We start from the raw sequence: 27,823 nt of genomic DNA, 5'->3' as shown, positions 1-27,823 counted from the left end.
ATTAGCCTTATCACATATCGAAAGACGGTGCATGTGTTTAAGAATAAGTGTGAGAGAAGATAGAATGAGTTTACTGAAAAACATATTTGATTATAAGTGAGAGAGTACTAGGATTTTGTATGTCTATAGCATCCATTTTACTTTTAAAAATCTTGTCATTCATTTATGAAAAAATAAATTAATTTTATCAATTATTTGTCTTTTATGTGTAGATAAATTCATCAATTGTATTATTGACAGTGTGGTAATACCACACATTACATAAAATCACTCAATAATTTTCTTATAAAATACTCCTACCGTCCCGCTTTAGGAGTCTCGGTTGAGTCGGGCACATGTTTTAAGAAAAAGGTATTTGAGTGTGTAATAAATAAATATTATAGTGGATGTTGGGATCCACTTTTAATTGAGTGTCCAATAAATAAATATTGTAGTGGATGTTGAGACTCATTTTTAACACCTTTTTATTAGTTATAGTGGATGTTGGGACCCACTTTTAACACTGTAGGGTCTAAGTACTAGTTGGGTTCACTATTAACCAGGACCTCTTTGTTCTTCTACAAGAGGGCTAAGCCAAACCCTCACCCACGCGGCTTATTTTTACAGATAATTGAAATCAAGATCGAACTTCTTCGATTACAATTAAACCCCTAACTATTACAAAGCAACATGCAACTCTTGAGTCGCTAGTCTCCAAATCAATTTGGGAACCCTAGACCTGCACACTAAGTAAAGTAGTTAGTAAAACATTAAAGATCCTTCCGGATCTGAGAAAGAGAAACACAAGAGTGAATTAACAAGCTATTGGCTCAGACACCGCCGATAGCACCGAGCTTTTCAACCAGAACCAAGATCCAAGGAGAGCACACAAGATTGGACACCCAGACGCAGTCACCAAGCCAATCTAACCACGCCGCCTCCTCTAACACCGGACCTACCACTGATTCACCGTTGAAACTTAGGTTTCACTCGTTCTACTCGCCAAACTCTACTTTCATCGTCACCACCAATGGAAACCAAAGCGGTCACCAACAACCGAAGCCGTCACTGATCAACACTCTCCAAGACCGAGGGTTTGATCGGAAGAAGCCATCGGAGAATCGCCGGAGAACAGAAGAAAAGAGAAAGAGAAGATCGAAGACAAATCACCGTCGAGAGAGAGAGAGAGAGAGAGAGAGTATTCTGTCTATCAAAAAACAAACCGTCTCACAACACACATAACCAAAGAAACCTCAGATCCAACGGCCAACATTAGTAATCCAGGTGAGCTGCGACGTGGCTGAATCTTAGCCATTGGTAAAAGGTCACGGTTAAAACAGGCCAAATGTCTTGGGCCAGCATTTAATTCCAGTTGGGCTCAAAAGATGACCAGGCCCAACAAAATAAAATGTCCATAATCTTCACATACTCCACCTTGGACTTTTATTCCGGGAAACCACTGAGTGCTATCGGTTGAGGTGAATTTCATCATAGCCCTCAAGGCACTTTACCCTTTGACACAAGAGATTGCTCCCTAAGTCATTAGACAAGTACCAAGAAAAGATTTGCCTTTGAACAACATAGGCTGAGCCCACTTAGTTCATAAAGGTCTTTCACTGCCTTAGCCACCAGAGGGCCCCTAAAGAGCTGACCCATTAGGCTTAAGGTCTTATGTGTTCCCCAAATGCAATGCATGTCCTACCCAATATCAAAGTGTAAGTGCTTTATGCATGACAGAAGTTTTTCAACAGACAAACACTTTGTGCCCATATCAGCAGGATTTTGATCAGTGTGTATTTTATTCAAAGAGACTTCCCCTTTTTCAACCACATCCCTTATGAAATGAAACCTAACATCTATATGTTTGGTTCTATCATGGAAGACAGGATTTTTACACAATTGAATGGCTGACTGACTATCTGAAAACACAGAGGGGATATGCACAAGGAATTTGAGTTCAGATAACACTCCCTTTAACCAAATTGCTTCCTTCATTGCCTCTGTAATAGCAATATATTCAGATTCAGTAGTTGATAGAGCCACAATGTGTTGGAGTTGACTCTTCCAGCTAATGCATGATTTGCACACAGTAAAGGCATAAGAGGTAGTGGATTTCCTCTTGTCTCTATCATTGGCATAGTTGGAATCAACATAACCTATCAAGTCAACACTGTCAGTACACTTAGAATAACACAAGCCATATTTTGCAGTATGCTTCAAGTATCTAAGAAGCCATTTCAAAGCTTCCCAATGCACATGACCAGGATTTGACATGTATCTACTCAAGCAGGAGACAGCATAGGCAATATCAGGTCTTGTACTGACCATCAAATACATCACAGATCCTATGGCATTAGCATAAGGCACTTTCTTCATTTCAGAAATCTCAGAAGAAGTAGAAGGACATTGGTCTTTACTCAACACAAAATGGGCAGCCAGGGGAACAGAGACAGGTTTAGCATTTAGCATATTAAACTTAGCAAGGATTTTCTGCACATAAGGCTCTTGATGAAGAATCAAGACAGATTGTTTCCTATCTCTAAAGATATTTATCCCAAGAATCTTCTTTGCATCACCAAGATCTTTCATCTCAAAATTATCACACAAGGCAGATTGCACAAGCTTAATAGCATTCAAGCTAGGACCCATAATGAGCATATCATCAACATATAACAGAAGAAACACAGGATCTTTACTCAAGTTTTTCACATATAAGCAGGCATCAAAGGTACTTCTCACAAAACCTAAGTCATGCATGCAATTATTGAACCTGATGTTCCACTGTCTTGGAGATTGTTTTAAACCATACAGAGCCTTTTTAAGTAAGCAAACATGGTCAGGAAGCTTAGGATCAACAAATCCTTCAGGTTGTTTCATGTAAATAGGCTTATCCAAGTCACCATGTAGGAAAGCAGTTTTAACATCCATTTGCTTCATTTCCCAGTTAAAGAAAGCACACAAAGCAAGCATTAATCTAACTGTAGTAAATTTGACCACAGGGGCAAAAATCTCTGTATAGTCAACCCCCTCTTGTTGAGTAAAACCCTTTGCAACCAATCTAGCCTTATATCTAAGGCCCTCAATTTCTTCTTTCAGCTTAAAGAGCCACCTGCATTCAACAATAGAAGCACCAGCAGGAAGGGGAACAAGGATCCATGTATGATTAACCCACAAAGAATTCATTTCATCAAGCATGGCTTTATGCCACAAATTCCAGTCTTTAGACTTCAAAGCTTGTTTATAAGATTGAGGCTCATTACCATCAGACTCAAACACATTGAAAGCAAGATTGACTAAAGTAACCATTCCCACATAATCATCATATTTTGCAGGTCTTTTCACATTAGCTCTTCTAGCCCTATCTCTAGTAAGCAGATATCCAATCAAGTCAGAATTTTGAACACCTCCTGGACTGTTAATAATATTTTGGGGAGGCTCAGTCCTCACAGGACTAGCCTGGTGATCACCAGCATCATGTAACACATTATCAATTACAGGGGCATGAATGGGGGTATCAGGTAAGACATCAGTGTCATTAGCAGCAACATGATCAAGATTAACATTCTCATTATGCACCACATGAGGTTCAACTACAGGATAAACATTCCAGAAAGGCTGCTCCACCTCACTTGGAACACCCTGAGGTGTTTCCACATCAGTGAGTGCATCTAAGGACTCCACCTCACTAGGAGGGTCATTATCCTCAGCATTTGAAGCAGGGGTCACAGGCAAGTTCAAACAAGGAAACTCATTTTCATTAAACACAACATCCCTGCTAATAGTCACCTTGAAACCAGGTTCATCCCTTAACCACACCCTATATCCCTTCACCCCATCAGCATATCCAAGAAAGACACCTTTTCTAGACCTTGGTTCAAGTTTATCAGTTTTGGAATGCACAAATGCAGAACAACCAAAAACTCTCAAATGAGAAAGGCATATAGGTTTTGAAAAGAACACATTATCAGGGCACTTTCCATCAAGAGGCACAGAAGGGGATCTATTGATCAAATAAGTTGCAGTTAATAAAGCTTCACCCCAAAATTTCTTTGAAAGACCAGACTTTGAAAGCATGCATCTAATTTTGTCAAGCAAAGTCCTATTCATCCTCTCAGCAACTCCATTTTGCTGAGGGGTGTAAGGAGTAGTTTTGTGTCTCTTAATACCATGCTTCACACACAAATCATCCATCTGTTTATTGCAGAATTCAAGGCCATTATCAGTTCTAATGACCTTGACTCTTTTATCAGTTTGATTTTCAATAAGGTTTTTCCATGCAACAAATTTGTCAAACACATCAGACTTGTTCTTCATAAGAAAACACCAAACCTTCCTTGAAAAATCATCAATAATACTCAGAAAATAAACAGAGCCGGATTGGGTAGATACAGAAGCAGGACCCCAGACATCCATATGCACATATTCCAAAACACATTTACTTGCATTTCCAGGCACATGAGTTTGAAAAGAGACTCTATGCTGCTTTCCTAACACACAAGTGTCACAGAAGGAAAGATCACCACTTAAGTCATTACTAGAGAGGATATCATGCTTTCTCAGAATTTTCAAACCTTTGTCACTCATGTGCCCTAATCTATTATGCCACAACATAGTCTTGTCATGCTTAATCACATTGGCATGTTCAGAAGCACAAATAACAGGTACAGCAGAGCACACATAAAGCTTATTTTTCCTTTCAGCTTTAAATAAGCACATAGAACCCTTGCATATTTTCATAATCCCATCACCCCAGCTTCCTTTAAAACCTTCAGACTCTAAGGTGGTACAAGAGAGCAAGTTATAACATAGATCAGGGACATATCTCACATTATGCAAGTTCAACACATAGCCACTAGCAAATTTTAAGCATATAGTTCCAACACCTTCTATTTTACACTTCAAATCATTTGCCATAGAGACATAGGTGTTATCAACAGGCTTTAAATCAGTAAACACATGCTTAAAAGGACTAATATGGTAAGTGCAGCCAGAGTCAAGCAGCCAATCATTATCAGTCAAGGTGGCATCAGAAGCAACATTCACAAAGGACAGATCATGCACCATATGCACAGAATCATAGACATCATCTTTAGCAATATTGGCAACAGTATCAGTTTGGTTATAGGAGGTGTTATGGTTGTGGTTTGGGAACTTATACTTCTTAGGCTTAATACATTCTTTCTTATAGTGCCCATTTTCACCACAATTGTAACATCTCCTATGGGTTTTAGGATCCCTACTCTTTGATCTACTTCTGGACTTCTTCCTACCTTGATAGCCAACATTGTTTGAAGAATCACCTCCCCCTCTTGATTTAGATCTACCCCTAACATGAAAGGCTCTATTCTGAGAAGGTTTGTCACCACCTTTCTCTTTTAGTTCTAACTCCTTGGATTTTAAAGAGCTCACAATCAAATCTATAGAGGCAGAATCCCTACCATACTTAATAGCAGATTTCACATCAGAGTAGGTTTCAGGTATAGCATTCATCAAAGCAATATTTGTATATTCATCAATATATTTGTCACCAGACCTCTTAATATCTTGAACAAGTCTATTGAATCTATCCATATTATCATCAATATCTTTAGACAAATCAAGCTTGAATTTGAAAAGTTTTTCAAGAAGATACATTCTGGAGGTCATAGAAGTTTCAATATAAAGAGACTCAAGCTTTTTCCATATTTCAGCAGAGGATTCAAGATCATTTACTTTTCTCATAACAGAGTCAGTCAGATTCATCAAAATAGTACACCTAGCCAACCCATTCATTTCATCCTTTTTATCTTCAGGGACATCATCAGGCAAAGTGCCATCAACAATTTTGAAAACCTTTTGCTGGATCAAAATACATTTGACTCTTTCTTTCCAAGTAGCAAAATCACCTTTGCCATTAAAAGGCACCAGAACAGAGGAATTGTTCATCATTTTGAACACAGAGTTAACACACACCATAAAATTCACAAAGCAGCTGCAGGTAATAGCACAGCACACAACCTTGCTTGTACAGGAGGTGGATTTTAAAGCAAGCAAAGCACATAAACCACCAAAAGCAGATATGCAAGGATTTGCTAGAGTAGGACTCCACATAAAACACAGAGAACCCCACAGAGAACACCCTAAGGAAGGTTTTAAAGGAAAAACACAGCAGGCAGACACCCTGAGGATATATCACCCAGGCACAAGATCCCTGGCTATCACAGGCACACTGGCAAAGGCTATCCCAGTTCACACACTCACTCTCAGAGGGTGCAGGGGGTCACTTTGGCAGTTATAGCACCTAGTGGTCAGGTAATCCAAAAGGTGGCAATATATTTCAGACTGAAAGCTTCAAGATTTTCAAAAAAAAAAGAAAAACCACACAGAGCTTAAGGCAGCGGAAAGAAAAGCAGGAAAACACACAGAGGAGACCTAGAGCCTTGCCACAGGCTATCTACCAGCAACCAAAAAACCAAGCCTATATCCGGCACTAAACAGAAACAAAAGAGAAGTGAGATACAGCCAATTTACCACTGCGGATCCCCTCTCGACGAGGATCCAAAAGCCCACCTCCTTTTATTTTGCGACCTGGCGTGCCAACTAGTACCCCGTGGCTCTGATACCACTGTAGGGTCTAAGTACTAGTTGGGTTCACTATTAACCAGGACCTCTTTGTTCTTCTACAAGAGGGCTAAGCCAAACCCTCACCCACGCGGCTTATTTTTACAGATAATTGAAATCAAGATCGAACTTCTTCGATTACAATTAAACCCCTAACTATTACAAAGCAACATGCAACTCTTGAGTCGCTAGTCTCCAAATCAATTTGGGAACCCTAGACCTGCACACTAAGTAAAGTAGTTAGTAAAACATTAAAGATCCTTTCGGATCTGAGAAAGAGAAACACAAGAGTGAATTAACAAGCTATTGGCTCAGACACCGCCGATAGCACCGAGCTTTTCAACCAGAACCAAGATCCAAGGAGAGCACACAAGATTGGACACCCAGACGCAGTCACCAAGCCAATCTAACCACGCCGCCTCCTCTAACACCGGACCTACCACTGATTCACCGTTGAAACTTAGGTTTCACTCGTTCAACTCGCCAAACTCTACTTTCACCGTCACCACCAATGGAAACCAAAGCGGTCACCAACAACCGAAGCCGTCACTGATCAACACTCTCCAAGACCGAGGGTTTGATCGGAAGAAGCCATCGGAGAATCGCCGGAGAACAGAAGAAAAGAGAAAGAGAAGATCGAAGACAAATCGCCGTCGAGAGAGAGAGAGAGAGAGTATTCTGTCTATCAAAAAACAAACCGTCTCACAACACACATAACCAAAGAAACCCCAGATCCAACGGCCAACATTAGTAATCCAGGTGAGCTGCGACGTGGCTGAATCTTAGCCATTGGTAAAAGGTCACGGTCAAAACAGGCCAAATGTCTTGGGCCAGCATTTAATTCCAGTTGGGCTCAAAAGATGACCAGGCCCAACAAAATAAAATGTCCATAATCTTCACAAACACTTTGTATGCATTTTTTATTAATGTATCTCAACTGGGACTCCTAAAGCGGAACGCCCAAAATTGATCAACCGGGACTCCTAAAGCGGGACAGAGGAAGTAATTATGTATGTTCAAAACCAAAAAAATGTGGACAACCTATTATGAAGACTAGTGTCATTTTAATTACCATTATGTTTATCTTAGCTAACATGTTATACATATGCAGTTACATCAAATGTGCAAGCGTGTTCTCCAGGTGTTTAATTGTGCTTGCCAGGTGCAAGAGGTGACATTACATGTAATGGCAAAAGTCCGATCTAAATGTTAGTTGTGATGTTCGCTGGCATGATTCATGTCTGAATATCGGTATGATGTCTAGATGAAAAGAAGTTAGATCTGAATGTCTAGTGTAATATTCGGATGAAAAATGTCAAGTTCAAATATCTGATGTTAAATGTGGATAGCAGGATCCGATGTTGGGCGCCAAATCCGGGTACCGGGTGCGCAAGTGAGTCCAGTTATGCAAATCTAACACATTGAGACTTCTCTTAAAATTAGGTAAACAACAAGAAACTATACAAGTAGTTGTAAGAGCATCCGCAGCGGTGAGAAGGACGATGCTCGTCCGTCCGTGCCGCTGAGCACGATGTCGTCCGTCCGTGCCAGCGGCACGGCGCTGCTCTTAGCTAAGAGCACGTCCGTGCCGCTGAGCAGTCCTACGTGGCACGCCCTGATTGGCCAACGGCATAGCCGTTGGCAAATTCGTTTATTTATTTTATTTTTTTTTAATTCAAAATTTATTTTAAAAAAATGTTTTTAAATAAAAAAAAAATATTTTCCCACTTCCCAAAAAATTATATCTGTTTTCTACCCACTTTTAATTTATTTTTCAATTTTTTTTCCCCAAAATTCACATTTTCATCTATAAATACCCCTACTTCAACACAAAAAAATCACATTCTCATCTATTCTATCATCATCTACATTCTCTCATCTTTTTTCCTCATACTCTCTCATCTAAATTCCCACCACACTACACAATGTCCGGCTCCGGCGATCACACCTCCGGCAATCGCGGTTGGAACCACGATTGGTTCGACTCCGAGGCTGGATTTAGTCCGGAAACGTAATTTACGGCCCCTCCTCAAACCCAAGGTTCGCAAGCTCCGTGTGGTTCTCGTCCTTACCCGGTGCACGACCTAAACGCCTGCGGGTTCGGGTGGGCACCCGAACCCGGATCGGGAGAGAGCAGCAGCTCTAGTCCTACTCCTACTTCTGTTCCTACTCCTCCTGTTCGTGGCACCCGCACCCCGTACACTCCGGGTGAGATGATGGCGATGTTCAAAGCCTACTTGGCAGTCTCCGAAGATCCGGAAGTTGGCACGAACCAGACCGGGGAAACGTATTGGTGGTGCATCACTCGTCTTTACAATGAAACCCGGCCGGGGGGAACCATCTATCGCAATGATAGTATGGTTCGCAATTGCATCTTCAGATGCAACGAGGCAATCGGGAAGTTCCAAGGGATTTACCTCCAGGAAGAGCGGTCGGCGGGGAGCGGCACGAGCGAGCTCGACATCATCACTGCCGCCTTGGCGACCTACCAACGAGAGGAGTTCAAACCGTTCAAGTACCTCGATTGTTGGCAGGAGGGGCGGCATAGTAGCATCCTCCTCCAACTCCTCCAGCAAACGGTCCAGGTCGGTAGCCCTATCCGAAGGCGCCTCCGATGATGTGGCTACCCAGCTTGCCGGAGCTAACTTGGGTAGCCCCGACGCTAGCCCGAGCAGTTCCCGCCGGCCGGTCGGAAAGAAGAAGGCGACGACCACCCGCCGCCGCGCCTCGACTCCATCCGCCCCCGCTCCCGCTCCCTTTGTGCCTCCTCCACCCCCGAACAACTCGTTGTGGACCCTCTTGGGCCAACTCTATTTGAATGATACGTCTAAGATGACTCCGGAGCAATTTGCAACACATGAGCAAATGATCCGGGGTCTCAAGAGGCAATTGGGGTTAGAGGAGTAGTCTTCCACGTGTGTAATTTTTAATTTGTAGGATTTTAATTATGTATTTTTTTATTTTCTAGGATTTTAATTATGTATTTTTATTTTTTAGTATTTTAATTATGTAATTTTTATTTTTTAGGATTTTAATTATGTAGTTTTTATTTTTTAATGTATTTTTATAATGTAGAAATGTTTTTAATAATTGGAGTATTTAAATTGAATAATAGAATGGTAGGACCCTTGAGCTTGTCCTTAGCTAAGAGCATGGATGTGGGTGTTGTGCTCTTAGCTAAGGACAATGAGTAAAAGTGGGTCCAGGCCCACCTCCGTGCTCTTAGCTAAGAGCACGGATGGAGATGCTCTAATCATAATTTTCCACGGAGAAGATGTGATTCAATGTTGGAGGTCCCAAATTATTGTTTACATATGTGGATATTTTCAGTGTTTTCGTGACTATAATTTATTTCGACATAAATGACGGGGGCTACAAGATATATTGGATAACGAGAGAAATAATTAGATGATGATCAATAGAAACTATATATATATAAAAATGAGTTTCATCGTCAAAAGAAAAGACAATCAGTATTCAGTAGTATCTTCATGATAACTATTCATAACATGTTTCTTTAACGAGTAAACATCGTATAAAATGATTTCTTTTTTTTTGCTTGGTTTTATGATATTTTCGTTATCTTTAATTAGGGTGGGGTAAACTATCAGTTTAGTTAATAATCGAACCGAACGTGATTAAACAAAAAAATAATTTCAAAACCAAGACCAACTAGGACCTTTTAAAATTGATCATGGATGTTGAAAACAATCCATGAAAGTCAAACATCGGCAGGATGCAATGAAAGTTGAAATGAGTGCACTGGCCAAGAATTATACTTGGAAAAAATATCAACATCCGCAATGGTCGGCTAGCGACCGGCTAGCCGATTCGTCGCGCTGGCCGATCGGCTAGCCGAACCATTGCAGTCGGCCAGCGCAAAATCGGCGAGCGGATCGGCGTGGGCTCGCCGATCGCTCGTCGCTGGCCGAAACGCTAGCCGATCGGCTAGCCGCCATTGTGGAGGCCCGATCGGCCAGCGCCCATTTTCGATTTTTTTTTTTTTTTAAATCATATATAAACGCGATTTTCGTTTCATTTTCATTTGCACCACTTGTTTTAACGAGTTTTCTCTCTCTCTAACTTTCTGTTCAAGAGCATCATCGAGCGATGGATCACGCGGGTGGTAGCGGTAGCGGTAGTGGTGGGGATCCTGAGGAGTACGAACGGAGGATGAACGAGGCTATGGAGGCCTACATGAACCGCGGGATGGAGCGGTACATGCGTATGGTGGAACAGCAGGCGATACCTCGCCCTCCACGAGTTGTCCACCACCGAGCAGTGATTGATCGGGATCACGTAGCTGCACATCAGCGGCTGTACGACGACTACTTTGCAGAGAACCCGCGGTTTCCCGCCAACATGTTCCGGCGGCGTTTCAGAATGCGCAGGGAGTTGTTTGTGCTCATCGTTAGGGCATTGGAGCGTCAATATATGTGTTTCCGCTTCAGGCACGATGCGGCTGGCAGACCCGGCCACACCCCTATCCAAAAGTGCACGGCGGCAATCAGGCAGTTGGCCTACGGAGGCGCGGCAGACATGTGGGATGAGTACCTCCACATCGGTGAGTCGTCAGCCCTGAAATGTCTGAAGGAGTTCTGTGGGGGCGTGATCAGCATTTTCGGTGAGCAGTACCTTCGAAGCCCTACTCCCGAAGATTGTCAGAATTTGATGCAGATGCACAGGGAGAAGCATGGGTTCCCCGGGATGTTAGGCAGCATAGACTGTATGCATTGGGAGTGGAAGAACTGTCCGACTGCCTGGAAGGGGGCCTACACGACCGGCTACAAGTCAAAGAACCCCCACGATAATCCTCGAGGCCGTAGCTGATTACCGGCTGTGGATCTGGCATGCGTATTTTGGGGTAGCCGGGTCGAACAACGACCTCAACGTCCTGAACTCGTCTCCCCTCTTCAACGAGAGGTGCCAGGGCGTCGGTCCAGCCGTCTCATTCGTGCCAACGGCAACCGGCATGATATGGGCTACTACTTGGCGGATGGGATATACCCTCGGTGGCCGGTCTTTGTGAAGACGATCCGACAAACAAGTGATGAAAAGAAGGCCTACTTTGCGCAACGACAGGAGTCGGCGCGCAAGGACGTGGAGCGCGCATTTGGTGTGCTCCAGTCTCGATGGGCGGCAATCAAGGGCCCAACGCGTTTGTGGGATGTCGGATGCGTTTCCGAGATAATGTACGCCTGCATTATCCTGCACAACATGATCGTCGAAGACGAAGGCGTACAACTGACTAGTTGGGTCAGTGACGATGAAGCCGGTCCAAGCCACGGAACGGCCACCCCTAGTGTACGACAGGGGGTACCCCTCGATGAAGCCGGCCGACTCAAGGGATTTGCCAGCATGCGCCAAGTGGATGCTCATATTCAACTCCAAAAGGATATAATTGAAGAGTTATGGGCACGGAGGACTGCACGACGATAGTTTTTTTTCTTTATTATGCATGTACTTTTTTTTTTATCTATGTAACTTTTTTAAATGCAATTAATGAATTTTCCCGTACACGTGTCTAAATTTAATTCCGTATTTTAATCGTAATTTTAATTCCGTAAATGTAGTATATTTTGAATTGTTTTTATTGCGGCTGGCCTATGGCTGGCCTAAATCTGACGTGGTAGGTGGATTTTTTAGTGTTGCTAACGTGGCAGGGGAGAGAATGGTTGGCCTATTGCTGGCCTATGGCTGGCCTAAGCACCATTGCGGAGGTTAACCGATGGATATAATCAGCCTGTCACCAATATGAAGTATATGGTGATTAAGATTAATTCATACTAGTATTTAGTCTCTCGGGTTATAATCAGAGGCGGACCTATGTAGGGGCTTGGGTCCCATAGAACCCCCATAACTTCCCGGTATTAATACAATATATATGTACAATTAAATCAGTTAGTCAGCAGCGCAAGTGGCAATTAACTTGGTATTAGAACCTCCTTGCCCCGAGTTCAATTCCTACTAAAACTCAATCTGGATTTTATTATTCAATATGTGTATTTTTCAACAACTATTATACAAAAAAATATAATGCGTACATTTTTTTTATAATACTATATCTTTGCCACGTAAATGAAAGGTGGTTAATACAACGAAAACATGTGTATTGTATTATTAATCGATTATGAATCGTCTTAAATAAAGCTCTAAAATCGTACTTCCTCCGTCCATGAAAAATATGACACATTAATTAGATACTATCATGTTGTTTTCGTTAATCCAACATGGAAAAGTTTCCTTTTGTATATGTGCTCTATTTTTCGTGGACAACTAAAAATGACAAATGTGCTTTATTTTTCGTTGACAAAAGGAGTACTAAATTTTATACAACACAAAAAATTTCATGTTTATACTCCATTAATTTTTTTATTTCAGAATTTTCTATATTTGATGTGTACAAATTATAAACTACTCCCTCCGTCCCACATAATTTGGGGCACTTTGACCCGACACGGATTTTAAGAAATCTAATGGAAAGTGAGTTGAAAAAGTTGGTGGGATGTGGGTCATACTTTTAAAGTACTCCATTAGATTTATAATAAATGTGAGTAGGAATGAGTTAGTGAAATATGAGGTCCATTATCAAAAATGATAAAAAGTGAAGTGTGTCAAATTATGTAGGACGGCCCAAAATGCAATACTGGGTCAAATTATGTGGGACGGATAGAATAACATTTTTCTAACATCACAACTATTTTTGACTATAGTAAATTAGACCCTCCAATATCAAAATCTTGCGTCTGCCACTGGTTATAACATGATACTATTGCTTACACCAGATGCTAGTTCTTAATCATCTTCGTGCACTTCCATAGACCATAATGTATTAAAGTCTGAAAATTTGTCCACCCAATTACATCAGTGCACTATTATAATTATCCGTGCTATCGCAAAATGTATTTACTATACGCAAAAATAGAAATCTATACAAGAAATTTAACAAAACAACTTTTACATGTAAAGACAAAGAAATGAACTAATAATGTACTAGTACATGTTACATGATCAGTCTGTAAAAAATACTTGGATACTGTGTATTCCTCTTTAATCCAGTGCATTTCAAAGATACATATAAACTTTCACTGTTATCTTTTACTTTTAATCTAACCTTTTCCGATTTCCTAAACCAAAGGCTTCGTACCCTTTCTCAAAAATAGAAAAAGAGTTTCGCAAACACGAGACTTTGAACTACTGAAAAAACAAAAGCGCTTCGAACGAATCTCCCAAAAACTAGGTCAATAATGACGACGACGACAAGTTGACCGCCTCCGCCAGCTTTCCCAACCTCCGCAGCACCTCCGGCGACACCTTCTTCTTCTCCTTCTTCTCCTCTTGCCGGAAATCAATCCCCAACGCCTCCGCCACCTCTTCGGAGCTCCAACCCGCTTTCCGGAGCGTATCCGAATACCGATCCACTTTTAACAGCAACGCGTCAAGCACTGATTGGCTGTCGAGCATCACCATCTCCCCGTCCACAAAGAAGCCAGATGCCGACACGTGGACGATCTCCGCAACGTCCGATTCGGCCCACCCGCTCCTCCTCAGAACCGACCCGACTTGCTCCACGTACTCACCCACCCAATCCGGCATCTCCGATCTCGGCAGCATTGTTTCCGAAGAAGACGACGACGACGAATTCGAATCCCTCCGCCGCCGGTCCACCGCCGCCTCGCTCCAGAACTCCACCCACCGCGGCGCCGCCCCCCCGCCGTCGAGGCTCCTCCGCGACGAATCGGTTATTGAAGACGACGAGATTAACGACGCCGCGGATCTCTCGCTGATCGATCGCTGGATTTTGGGGGAGGCGCTCTGCCGCTCGAAGAAATCGGCCAAATCGAAGCCGCAGCAGAAAATCCGATTCTCGTCGACGTAGAAGACAGGGTTTCCGGCGAGGCAGGGATTGCAAGGGATATAGCAGTGGTCGAAAACGGGTATCAAAAGCGGGGCTCTCTTGAGAGCGTTTCTCCCGAACTTGATCGCCTTTTCCGGGTCGGCCGGGCGCGGGCCCCACGCCTTCGACCACAGCGCATTGCGGGCTATGTGGAAGGAGACGGATGCGATGGGGAGATCAATCGCGGCGCGGAGGTGGAGCCGAGCCGATCGCCAGTCGGGGAAGCCGGCGCCGGATGGAAAGCCGCACGCCAGGATGGCTTTCAAATCCGGCGGGAAGGCGAAGCCGAATTCGGCTTCGGCTTGGGCTAACTCGGATTCCGTTAGCCCGGGCTGGATATTTACCCCCGAGTTTTTTAATTGGGATATTACCTTGTCGGCGAGGGAAGCGAAGGAGAGGAGGCTGCTGCACGGCGCGGAAGGAGCGGCGGCGGCGGCTGCGCGGGCTGAGAGGCGGCGGAGCCCGGCCACGTGGGACGGGTTCAGGCTCGTCATCCTCCGATCCACGTCGACCATAATTGTTCTTGTAATTCTTTCTTTATTAGAACCAACTGTGCTGCTTCTGCTGCCAAATTTTGATGTGAATTGTGGTTTACAAAGAATGATGGATTGTCTGGTTAGGCTGTGGGAGAATTGAGTGAGTATAAAGAAAGGTGAGAATTTATAGAAAGTAGACCCACTGCTCAGATTTAAATGTGCTACCTTAATTTCTCCCAAATGAAAACACAATGCAACCTTATTCTATTGTTTTATTTGAATTTTTTTAAAGAAAGAGATGGGCTGTTCTCTTTGCATTTTTCCATGTACTTAATTACAAAGGTCAGAAGAATTAATGGCGGTGGCAGATAAATATTGTTGATTTAGTTTTCAATTTGAAGATGGGTTCAACGGTAATAAACAGGTTAAAAGGTTTTTTCCTACCGGGCCAGAGCTAGATGCCAATAATTTGGCCGCCCATAATTAATTTTCACGGGATTATTGACACTCTATTTTGTTTAGGTACTTCCCAATTATAGTGTAGAATTGCATTTAGCTAATTCCCGATTATATAAACTAATAGTAATAAACAATACCCTATGTGAACATTATCCTCTCAATTGTCTCATAATTTATGAGTTTTTGGCAAGCGAACGAACAATATCATGTGACAAAATATTTAACTATTTAAATGACACTATTTTATACATCCAGTTAATTGTGTTTTTATATAGAGTGAACTGCAAAAATAGTCCATGTACTATGTGTTTATCTCGCCAATGAATCTTGGACTTTAAAAATATCCCCAGACAACCCTGGACTAAGCGATTATCTCGAAAATGGTCCTTTTTCACTCTTTCGTGACGAAAATACCCTTTTGGGAGGTTTTGGAGGTTTTGAGCAATTTGGTCTTTTTACATTTTAAATCTAATATTATTTCACTGATGTACTAAATCTGATATTATTTAAAAATTATCATTCTTCTTCCCTCTTGACATCCTTCACTTTGTTTCTTTATTTCAATATTAGCTTTAATTTTATAAAATTAAATTTTAAATTTCAATTTTTAAATATCAATAAAAAATTTAATTATTAAAATTACAGTATTAAATAACATATTAATAGTTTTAATCAATATTTGAAAGTGTCTAATATTTAATAAATGAAGTACGACGACACCTTAGTTTTAATCATAAATAGATCATATAACACGATTTATTCCGAAATAAATATGCATCTAATGTAAGACTAATATAATTTTCGTTTATTAATTTGAAAACAATCAAAATTAACTAGAAAATTTCAACAAAAAATCTCCTATATCAAATTTTTAGTATTATCAAATTTTTAGTCAACTTCATAATATTTTTAGTCAAATTCTCCTATACATTTTATTTTGGAATAAATCGTGTTATATGATCTATTTATGATTAAAACTATTTAATATTGATTAAAACTAAGGCGTCGCCGTACCTTATTGATTAAATATTAGACACTATCAAATATTGATTAAAACTATTAATTTGTTATTTAATACTGTAATTTTAATAATTAAAAAAAAATATTGATATTTAAAAATTGAATTTAGAATTTAATTTTATAAAATTAAATCTAATATTGATTAAAGAAACAAAGTGAAGGATGACAAAAGGGAAGAAGAATGATAATTTTGAAATAATATCAGATTTACTACATCACTAAAATAATATCAGATTTAAAATGTAAAAAGACCAAATTGCCCAAACCCCCCAAAACCTCCCAAAAGAGTATTTTCGTCACGAAACAGTGAAAAAAGACCATTTTCGAGATAAACGCTTAGTCCAGGGTTGTCTGGGGATATTTTTATAGTCCAGGGTTCATTGGCGAGATAAACGCATAGTACATGGACTATTTTTGTAGTTCACTCTTTTATATATCGATGAATGATTAAATTTTTTTCTATGAAACAATTGAGAAAAATGTCAAGATATAATTGACTATTTTTTAAAGTTGCGGGATAGACCAAAATTTGACCAAACTTTATGATTTTTATTTATTTTTCATTATAAAGTGTTATTGAAATATAGAATTTCACAAAAATTATAAATTTCAAAATTCAATTTATTATTCTATCTATTTATTTAAAATTAGAAAAATAGAAAATTAAACTTTCATTTTTAAATATAAATTTATGCTATTTTCAGGATTTTCTCGTGAAAAAGATGGAAATCAGAGCAATGTCTCCTTTCCTATGAGGGAAGAAATAGATAATGAAATGCAAAGAATATGATAACAATTGAGGTAATTTCAGTAAATTATGTGTATATTTTATACATTGCGAAACAGAAACAGATACATACGCATAATTTGTCTTCAACTGTGCTCAATATATGTAAGAAAAAAGATTGCTACTATCATGTAACCTTTTCAAATGCAAACATATACTGTACGATTACTGTTCAATCTTATCTGTTTTTAATTTAAAGCGTGATCAAGAATAAAAAAATGTTGATTGAAAATTTATTGACTTTTGACTCTATTTTTGGAAAGAAAACAATTCGTTGGCTCAAGTTTGACTGAAATTCAAATATAATTATATGTTATTCGAATGATGTTCAATTGTTAATAGATCGTCTTAGACTTGTTTCATAAATTATACAATAAGCGATGAATTTGTAGTCTTTTTAGTTTTTAGCTGCAGTGAGCATTAGGAATAGTATTAGGATTGATATATTGTTTGTTAGCAGCAGTAATTATGTACGGACATTTCCTACATTTCTTGGCAGTATAATATTACTACATAAATTCAGCTATATTTGAAGCAAAAAGAAATGATTACATTCTTCTAAGGGCATTGAGATCATATTCTAAGTTATTTTTCGTTTCTTCACATATTTCTCAATTTTAGTGAGTTGGAGATTATGCAGATGTGGTTATATATATCCTTTGAAGGATTTTATTAATCAGTCACTAAGGGATTAGTTTAGCCATATATTAACAATATTATTTTATTAGGGGACTATATTGAAATTATAGTGGTTATGAATTGAATTACCCTTGCATCGTGTCCAGTTAACGAAATGCACTAGAAAAATCAAATTCAATCTTATAGTGTCCAAGCCCATTAATACAAACGAAGAGTCCATGTGAAGGTAAACTAACATTTTTACCCTACTTCTCCAGAGGCCAAAAGTCTTGGCTTGATCGGGCCCGCAATGTCTTGATGTGTCGACTGTGTTTTTGATAGGGGAATTGGTCTCTAAAATCATGAACTTTGCCTAAAATTTGGTATTTTCTATGAACTTTGAAATTGGTATATAATATCACGAACTTTGCATTTTGTTTGGTATTTCCCACGGCATGTCTATTACTATGTTTGACTAACTTACGAGGCATTTTTATTATACTTGACACAATTAAATCAACGCGGTTTTTAACGTAATTTTTTATTCTACATGTTATAAACTTAAAAAGTGGTTTAAAATATTATAAAATATATCACGGTTGCCTATGTTAAATAAGATTTTGATGAAAATATCTTATTTGAGTGAGTTTTGGAAATACCAAACAAAATGCAAAGTTCATGATATTATATATCAATTTCAAAGTTCATGGGAAATACCAAATTTTAGACAAAGTTCATGGTTTTAGAGACCAATTTCCCGTTTTTGATATGGTCTCGGTTTGAAGGGAGGTTTGTTGGATTACAAACTCACCCCACATGGAATGAGTGAGAGAAGTTTGAAGGTAAATATAAATGTTGTTGAAGTCCTTTCGTGAGTGACCCAAAAACAAATCGTGATACTTACACTTGTGCGACCAGTAACATCTTACATATCATTAATAATATGTTCAATGTTGATAGCAATTGATACTTGCACTAGTGTGACTAGTGCACCATCACACCTAACTAAATTAATTATGAAACCTACTTATGATACTGGGTAATCACTATATTAGTTTGTACTTGTCTTGTTTCTGTAATTGCTTCATGCATGTGTGTATCTGAAAAGATACAACTCAGAGAAGAATGGATAAGAGGAAGACAAGAACGCCACCGTGCAACCCCACTGTGCCTCAGTTGTCGCAACACGAGAATAGCCGGCTCTACAAGATTATGACCTTCTCCTTCATGTTCGTTGATTCTTCTCAATCATTAGGCTACAAGCAAAACCCTAGTGTTCTTGAATTGGAAGATATCTCTAGGGTGATTCATTTAAAGAAATCTTTTTTCTGTTCTTTAGTCCACCACCTTTTTTTTCTTTTGTATTTTTTGTTGCCCCTCAATTTGCAGAACTAATTAATATGAGTGTGACATTGAGATTGTATATATATACATCAATGTTTAGACATTGTCATACTTAAAAACAACTTCTAATAAATAAATCAATACTCCTATAATATATTGGGTAAAACATTATAACATTTTTATACTGTACTATATTATTTTAGAAGTTTTTTTTTATTTATATCCATATTATTATTATTATCAATTACTTTAATTATTCTTTAAGTATGATGTTGAATGACTTGAATCCGCACATGGCCATCAAACATTGTTTAAGGAGCAAAAATGTCATTATAGTGTTTCAGAGTATTTTCCTTTTATTTCCTTAAAAACTGATAGGATTCGTGGACCACTTATAAAGAGTGGTTTTAATTATTTTACAAACAATTTTTAAAATTATTAATAAATTTCAACGTTTACAAAAACTTAAAAATTTCATTGATTATTTCGGTCATTCATATATCACATTTGCCTCTTCGGTATAACTATACTTTCTCGCTAGTGAATTCCATATCCATACATTGTGTGTGTGCGTGCATAAGAATATATTCGTGCGAACTATTACAATATTATCGTATTTATACATGGGAGTTTTGAGAAAAATAACAAGATTATCATTATGAATTTTATTATAAAATTAGGGAATGAAAATGTTTTCTTTATATGTGTGATAATTATGGAAATGAAAAGGTTTTATTTATTTTTGTGATAATTAGGGAAAGTACAAATGAAAAAAGGTTTTAATGCTAAATTGAATTGGGAAGTGAAACTGAAAAGGTAAGATAAATTGACTATCTATCTAAACAAATTGAAGTTAAATACGTACTAATACAACCTCCATAAATACAATTTAGAAATGTAAATCGAGAAAAGAAAAGTCTACAATTGAGGTTGTGAGAGGAGATGGATGCATCCTCTACGACATGGACATGGAGAGGTTCATGCCCATGTATGATTAGAGGGCAGAGCTTGACCCAAGAAATTATGTCGTAGCAATAGCAAGAAGCATAGATGATCACTCAAGAGGAATTAGTGAAGATTTTTAAGCTTCAAATTTTGATTGAATTTACCGTCAGATATCTAAATTAAAAAATATAAAAAAATTGGTACTCCATCCGATCTCCATAAATGTCTCATATTTGACCGACGCAGATTTTAAGAAATTATTTAACTTTGTTAGTAAAAGTGAGTATAAAAAATTAGTAGGATATGAGTCATATTTTTATATATTAATTTTATAATAGAATGTGAGTTAGAATGAGGGTAGAATGTAGGATCCAGTACAAAGAATGACAAAAGTGAAATGAGATATTTGTTGGAGATCATTTAAATATAGAAATATAGGATATTTAATATGGATCGGAGGAAGTACATTTTATTGTTCCTTTGAATAATCTTATTTTTATATTTTATTTTCTTATTTAAATTATGTTGATATTGTTCATTACCACATAGGGGAGATACAAATTTCAAAGTTTGACAGAAAAACTTAAATTTCGTGTATTTTAGGTGAGAGAGATAGAGATGACTCATCGTAATGAAAACGAATGGAAATCTCATAGGAATAAGGCAACGAATGGTGAAGCCTTGATGAGATCAAAAATAAGTATTATATGCTATTCCCTCTGTCCTTAAAAAAGACAAATATTTAAAATGGTATGAATTTTAATATACAATTGGTAAAATTAAAGAGATACAAAGAAAATTTTATTAAAATATTATTTAACGAAGAATAAGACCAATCTTATGAGAGAAAAAAAAATTTCTTAAATAGAATTGATCTATTCTCATGTTTAAGGGTTGGAGCCTTGGAGGAAGTATTTCCCAAACATAACATAATTTATAAATTAAAAATAAACTATTCTAGTTACTTACTAACAAATATGTCTACACTGAATTTACTTGAATAAATAAAGAGTAAAGATTTATTTGTGGTCCTATGATTTTACGATTTTAGTCCAAAATATTATCTTTTGAATTATTGCATCCTGAAAAAATAAATATTTTGAATTGACGGTCAACGTCGTTTAAACATGTTTCGACTGAATTAACAACTTCTAATTAATTTTTTTAATTTATCAGAAAATAAAATATATATTACTATTTAACAAAAAAATATTATTCTCGTTGCTTCTCTCCATCTCAAATTGAAATTAATGAAGCATCTCTCCTCCTTCAAGTTAGCCCTCCTCTTCTCCCTCTTTCCGTCAATTTCGCGATAATTTGCTTCTTTTAATGTTACATACCTAGTTTTACTATTATAGTGAGAATATTGCTTAATTTTTACAAATTAAATTAAAGATGTGTGTATTATACAAATGTTACACTAACAAACATATAAAATTTACGTTTATTATATCCAAAGGTAATCGTTAACTTAGTAAACAGTCGATTTTGATGGTTACTTTCACCAGGACTATTCGTTAACAAATAAATGGATCGACTGCTTTTTTCCCGTCTTAGATTCCATCTTATTGCAGTAACAAAGATAATTCAAAACACCTACTATTTCTGTACAAAAATGTTTTTTTTTTATTATATGAAATGGCTAGAATATATGGTCCATTAATTTGATAAATAAAAGATTCGATGGTTTCTTTCACTAGTACAAGTACTTCAAAAACAAAATGAGTGATTTTTCCTTTGTCATAGAGAAAATATCATTTTATTCCTTTCCTTTATGCAGCAACAATGACCATTCAAAACATGAATAGATTCGTCCACATGTACTTCACATTTTGCGAGAGACTCAATTTCGGTTTTTTTTAAGTTTAATTTTGTAATCAGCGTTTAATTCGACCAATTAGGCGATATTGTTATTTTGATCACTTAATTTACTCTTTATTTGTTAATAAGATACTGTTATGATTGATAAATCCAAGGTTAGTATGAAGTAACTTTTTTAACTTTTATCTTTTTTAAAATAATAAGTATTATTCATAATACTATAATATACTCCATTTATTTTTATGAAAATTATGGTTTAAATAATAAGTAGATGTGATAGTGAAATACGAAGGCAAATAAAATTATAGTGACGATTCCATATATACTCCATCTGTCTCATTAAAAATAAAACATTTCCTATAATGGAAATACTACCATTTCGACTTTTTCCTTCTTTCTTATTTTATTCTATCTTCATTAATTCACAAAATAACACTACATAAAATGAAAAGCAATGTTTCATATTTAATGAGATGGAGGAAGTATTTATAAGGGGGAACTACAAAAATGGTCTCTGAACTATAGATTTATCACGCCAATAGTCCCTAGACTTTAAAAATATCTACAATAGTCAATGAACTAAGGGTTTGTTTCAAAATCGATCCTTTTGGCATTTTTCCACCCGAAAATGCCTCTTTGGGCTGTTGGGCAATTTCATCTTTTCACATATTTAACTTTTCAATCTAATATTATTTCAATGATGTAATAAATCTGATATTATTTCAAAATTATCTTCTTCTTTCATTTGTCATCCTTCACTTTATTTCTTTATTTCAATATTAGATTTACTTTTATAAAATTAAATTTAAAATTTAAAATTTTAAATATAAATAAATTATTTTTAATTAAAATTTTTAATTTATGTGTTCTATTATAAATGAGTTTTTTGTGAGCTGGCTGCATAATTTTATTTTAATATATATAGTCGTGAGTCAAGAAAGAATACATAAATTAATAATTTTAATTAAAATAATTTATTTATATTTAAAAATCTAAATTTTAAATTTAATTTTATAAAATTAAATCTGATATTTTTTAAATGAACCAAAATCAAGGATGTTATTGGGAAGAAAAAGATAATTTTGAAATAATATCAGATTGAAAAAGTTAAAACTGTGAAAAGACGATATTGCCCAGCAGCCCAAAAGGGCATTTTCGGGTGAAAAAATGTCAAAAGGACCGATTTTGAAATAAACCCTTAGTTCATGGACTACTGTAGATATTTTTAAAAGTCTAGGGGCTATTAGCGAGTTAAACCTATAGTTCAGAGACCATTTTTGTAGTTCACTATATTATAAATTATAATTGTAAACTACTTCCTCTGTCATAGTTAAGATAACCCCTTTTTTCGCCCTTGCTGTGAAAAAATAACAATAAATTGTTAATGTTGAGAGAATTAAAGTAAGAGAGAGAATAATGTAAAAGCTCTTACTTTTTTCTTTTTCTCCATAACTATTTATTACTCATTCCATCCCAAGGAAGATGACCCATTCCTTGAGCGGCACGGGAATTTATGTAACTTTATTTTGTGTGTGAAGTGGAAAGAGTAAAAGTAAGAGAGAAGGAATAAAGTAGAGAGAGTGGTGTTTTCATTTTTAGTAATAGGTCATCTTGGTTGGGACAAACCTAAAAGAAAAAATGAGTCATCTTTAGTGGGACGGAGGGAGTATTATTTTTTCAAAACACGTGCAAAAAAGAAAGGAGTCATCTTAACTAAGACATGGAGAGTATTATATTGTTGGTAAATAGTACTCCAGCTGTCCCGCTTTAGCAGTCCCATTGACTGTTCTGCTATCTTTTTGTAAAAATGAGAAATGGTAAATTAAGAGAGAGAATAATACAGAGAAGAGTCTTATCTATATTATTGTCTCTCTTACTTTATCATTTCTCCACTTTAACTATTTTTTATCATTTTCATAAAAAGAGGACAGAAAAATCAATGGGACTGCTAAAACGGGACAGAGGGAGTACATATTAGTCGAGACGTCAATTAAGCCAACCCATTTAGATTATCATGCTACGCGTGTAGGGGTCATTCGGATTATAATTGTTTCCGCTTGAAAATTTTAATCCTAACCCTAAAGGACTTTTAGATAACTTGTCGTGCTAATTGCGATTTTAATTTTTTTTAATTAAGTACTTCTTTATCTCTATTACTAAATTATAGTACTATTAAAAATAAAGTTATACACATATAATGAGTGTTATTTCAACTCGATACAAGAATACATTTTTTCTGTTTTTAATTTATTTATATAGTTTTTTATAATAAGCGTAAAGGTAAAAGAAAATATAAAATCAAGAATATAACTTTCAAATAATAATCAACATGTGTAGCTTACATGCAGGAATATTGAAAGAATTAAGTTATACGATATATATCTTGGCTTATATTCTTGATAATTAATTTATGGTGCAAAGGTGTATGAGTTAATTATAAATATTCCTTTTATACATGTAAGTGTTTTCATAACTTAAACCTAAGTTGAAATTTAATGAATTTCAGTTAAAATCTGATTTATCTTGCAAATTTAAAATCAGTATAAAAAACTCCAGTATAATAAAGTTTTAATTCTTTTACGATTATTTCACGTCGAAATGTTAAGATGGAATTATATCTTGTAAAACCGTCGTGAAATCATATGTGGATTTCACAGTCTGTGAGTTAACATCTATTCATACTCTAAAATGAAGTTATTTGAATCGAAAACAACGTAAATTACCAGATATTTTCACCATGAGATAACTGTGAGCAAATGTAAGCTTCATGGTGTTTGCGATTGATATTATAGTTATAAGACGAACTAGAATTCGATCAAATTTAATGTGTACTTTCCATTTCATTTAAGATGACACTTTTCATCTTTTAGTCCGTCTCTATTTAAAATATCTAACAACTACTGTATTTTTTATCTCACCCACTAATACACACTATATTAATAATGTAACATACAAAAATAGGGTGGAATCAAAGATCTTTCAACTTTTGAGAAGGCTTTTTTTTATATAGTCTTGTAAATGATTGATTGCCCATTGAATGAATCTTTCTTTTCCAAAACAGAATAACGTCAATTACATGGAGTACCAGATTCATTATCTTGTGTTTCACATTTATCACATAAAGATAAGATAGAATCAGCCAACGTGAAAAAAAATTCCATGTTGTAACGAAAAAGAGATTCGTTTTGTGATTGATTATAAAAGCCAAGCAATGTGGCTCCAATTATTATCACAAAAAAAAAAATTTGAAGTGCAATAATGGCTTTAGGTGTGGGAGGACATAAAGCCGTGACTAGCAAGCACGAGGTCACTGTGGATGAGTTCAAGAAATGGCTGATGAGTTTCGACTACGACAAGGACGGCAAGATCAGCCTCACCGAGCTGCGTGCTGCTGTGCGCAGCCGCGGTTCCTGGTTCATGACCACCAAGAAGAGCAGCCGCGGCCTCAGCGAAGCCGATGTCGACGGCAGCGGTTACATTGATGAGAATGAGATCGATTCGCTTCTCAATTTCGCTGAGAAGTCTATGGGATTCAAGTTTTACTGATCCAGTATAAACTCTTCTCATAAAATAATTAAGCTTACTTTTCATCTTTGTTTTGTTTGTGTGTTTGTGGGGGTTTAGTAAGTCTTATTTCGTTTGTAGCATTATTATGCTAATAATTGGAAAACTTTTTTTCCAGTTAGCAATCATATGTCGTAACTTTGAATTACTATAATGTATTGCTTGACTTGTGTATCATAAAATGTCTAAAACATGTAGTGCTTGATTTTTATTTCTAAAATTGGGAAAGAGATTGGTGGGGATCTGATTTCTAGACCTCTCTATTTACAAGGTTTTTTAATCGTTATATGTCCTTAAAGGAACACATATGACATATATGATTATGTTGTTTGGTAAAGCAAAAAAGAGTAGTAGTGTTATTTCATGGGACTGTATTAAAATTAGGGCTTGTAATTCACTTTATAAGATATGAGCATATATGTGTTAAATCCAGTCATTTATTGATCTTCAGTGTGTGAGATTTGATTCTCGTCGGCCCTAGAAATTAATGAGGGCTCGCACTGTTGAGTGTTGTGATGGAGTAAAATTAATTCCTACAGTAGAGGTGGTTTATGAAACTGCCTCGATATTCATTTTAAGAAATGAACAGAAGATTACACTTTTATCCCTCTTACTCTCAATTTCCCCCAATTTCGCATATTCTTTTTCCATTGTATTCAACTCAAATTGCAGTACACAATTTTCAAGGGTGTTTTAGTCCACCATAGAGGACACTGAAATAATTAATTACTACTCCCTCCGTCCCAGATAATTCGTCCCAGTTCCTTTTTTACACTCATTTTGCAAAAATAATAATAAATAGTTAAAGTGGAGAGAAAGTAAAGTAAAAGAGAGAATAATATAGAGAATAGTCTTATCTACATTATTGTTTCTCTTATTTTACTTTCTCTCAACTTTACCTATTTATTATTATTTTTGTAAAATGAACTGTGACGAATTATCCGGGACGGAGGGAGTAATTTATAAATTCTGAAAGGTTTCTTATTTGTTGTAGACGAAACGTGGGATTTGGGTTATAAATATAAGGGACTATAACTATAAATCTGATCATGTTTTATTTCTTGACTTCCTACATTAAAGAAGGTGAACAAGCCCTGCAAAAGTGGATACATTCAAGTGTATAACATCCTGATAATTTGTAAATTGGAAATTATAAGAAATTGAGAACAAAAATGAAACTTAGGTATAATCGAAAGTTGAAAGATTGTGGAAATTACAAAAGGTTTGGAGGAAAGTTGGGGATTATCCTAATATTTAGTACTATTTGTTGTAATTTTAAGAGTATACTCCATCCGTCCCATTAAATATGAAACGTTTGCTTTTTGCACGGGATTTTATGAAGTGTTGTTTGTGAGTTAATGAAAAGAGAATAGAGTAAGAGAGATGGAAAAAGTAGAGATGATAGTATTTTTATTTTAGAAACGTTTCATTTTAGGACATGCAATAAAAAAAAATATTTTATTTTTAATGGAACAGAAGAAGCATAGGTTAAGTATTAACTAAACTACTAGTTAATAGGAGATTAAAAGGTCGAATAGAAGTATAGAACATATTGAGTAGTCAAGTAGGTAAACATATGGGCTATGCTGGACCAAATTTTGGTCCAAAGTATGTGTAATGTTTGGGCTTAAAGTCATGTGGAAATAAAAGAAAATGTATTTTTGGGAAGCCACTAATAAAGAAGTACAACCAATTCACTAATGTAAATAAGACAAAAGTAAATCGAACTATATTGCAAGTAGAAAATGCTTGACGCATAGAAATCTAATAGAGAAATGTCAGTCACTGCGTTATATATTCCCTCCATCTGCAAATATCCATTCCATTTTGATTTTCACTCCAATTTTAAGAAAGGTAAATGAAAATTGATGAAATAAGTTAGTATTATCTATATTATTCTCATTTTTATTTTATTATATATTCACTTTAACTATTTATTACGATTTTTTTCAAAACAAGTAGTATAAAAAAGAAGTAACTCAACTTTCTTGAGACGAAGAGAGCAATAATAAAAGAAATGAAACATGTAATAGCAGGCCATCAAAAAATTTAATATGAGACATATATTCGCAAACAGAAGGAATATTGTAGTAGAAAATGGTTACTTATTTAAGGAAAGAGATTGACGTGATAGTATCATAAAATGACTTGTATGCTCTTATTAGGTTTATGGGAAAAATTGTCAGCTCATGCGTCTCTGCTATGGTATTTTTGTATACTTGAAACGTGATTTTTCTAAATTTTAAATACCTAAAAGGTTTAGGTGACCATCTTATTTTACACAATTCTTTTCGTCGTGAAATAATGTCTCAT

General features: G+C 36.5%; 1 protein-coding gene across 1 annotated transcript; it reads right to left on the bottom strand.

The window, feature by feature from the left end:
* Positions 1–13,598: 13,598 nt before the first annotated feature.
* LOC125206845 (uncharacterized) lies at positions 13,599–15,231 on the bottom strand. The gene has a single exon (XM_048106069.2). It carries the CDS (start codon positions 14,989–14,991, stop codon positions 13,816–13,818), a length of 1,176 nt encoding a protein of 391 aa, XP_047962026.1. The 5' UTR covers positions 14,992–15,231; the 3' UTR covers positions 13,599–13,815.
* Between the last annotated feature and the right edge of the window lie 12,592 nt (positions 15,232–27,823).

This window comes from Salvia hispanica, chromosome 2 (assembly GCF_029641045.1).
Source record: "Salvia hispanica isolate PSC_SH4W2 chromosome 2, Shi_PSC_v1, whole genome shotgun sequence".
Lineage (NCBI taxonomy): Eukaryota > Viridiplantae > Streptophyta > Magnoliopsida > Lamiales > Lamiaceae > Salvia > Salvia hispanica.
The sequence above is the reverse complement of the archived record's forward strand: the minus strand, read 5'-3'. Positions and strand labels throughout refer to the sequence as shown.

Coding starts and splice junctions, on each gene's coding strand:
- LOC125206845 (XM_048106069.2), bottom strand. CDS start 14,991: ATGGTCGACGTGGATCGGAGGATGACGAGCCTGAACCCGTCCCACGTG.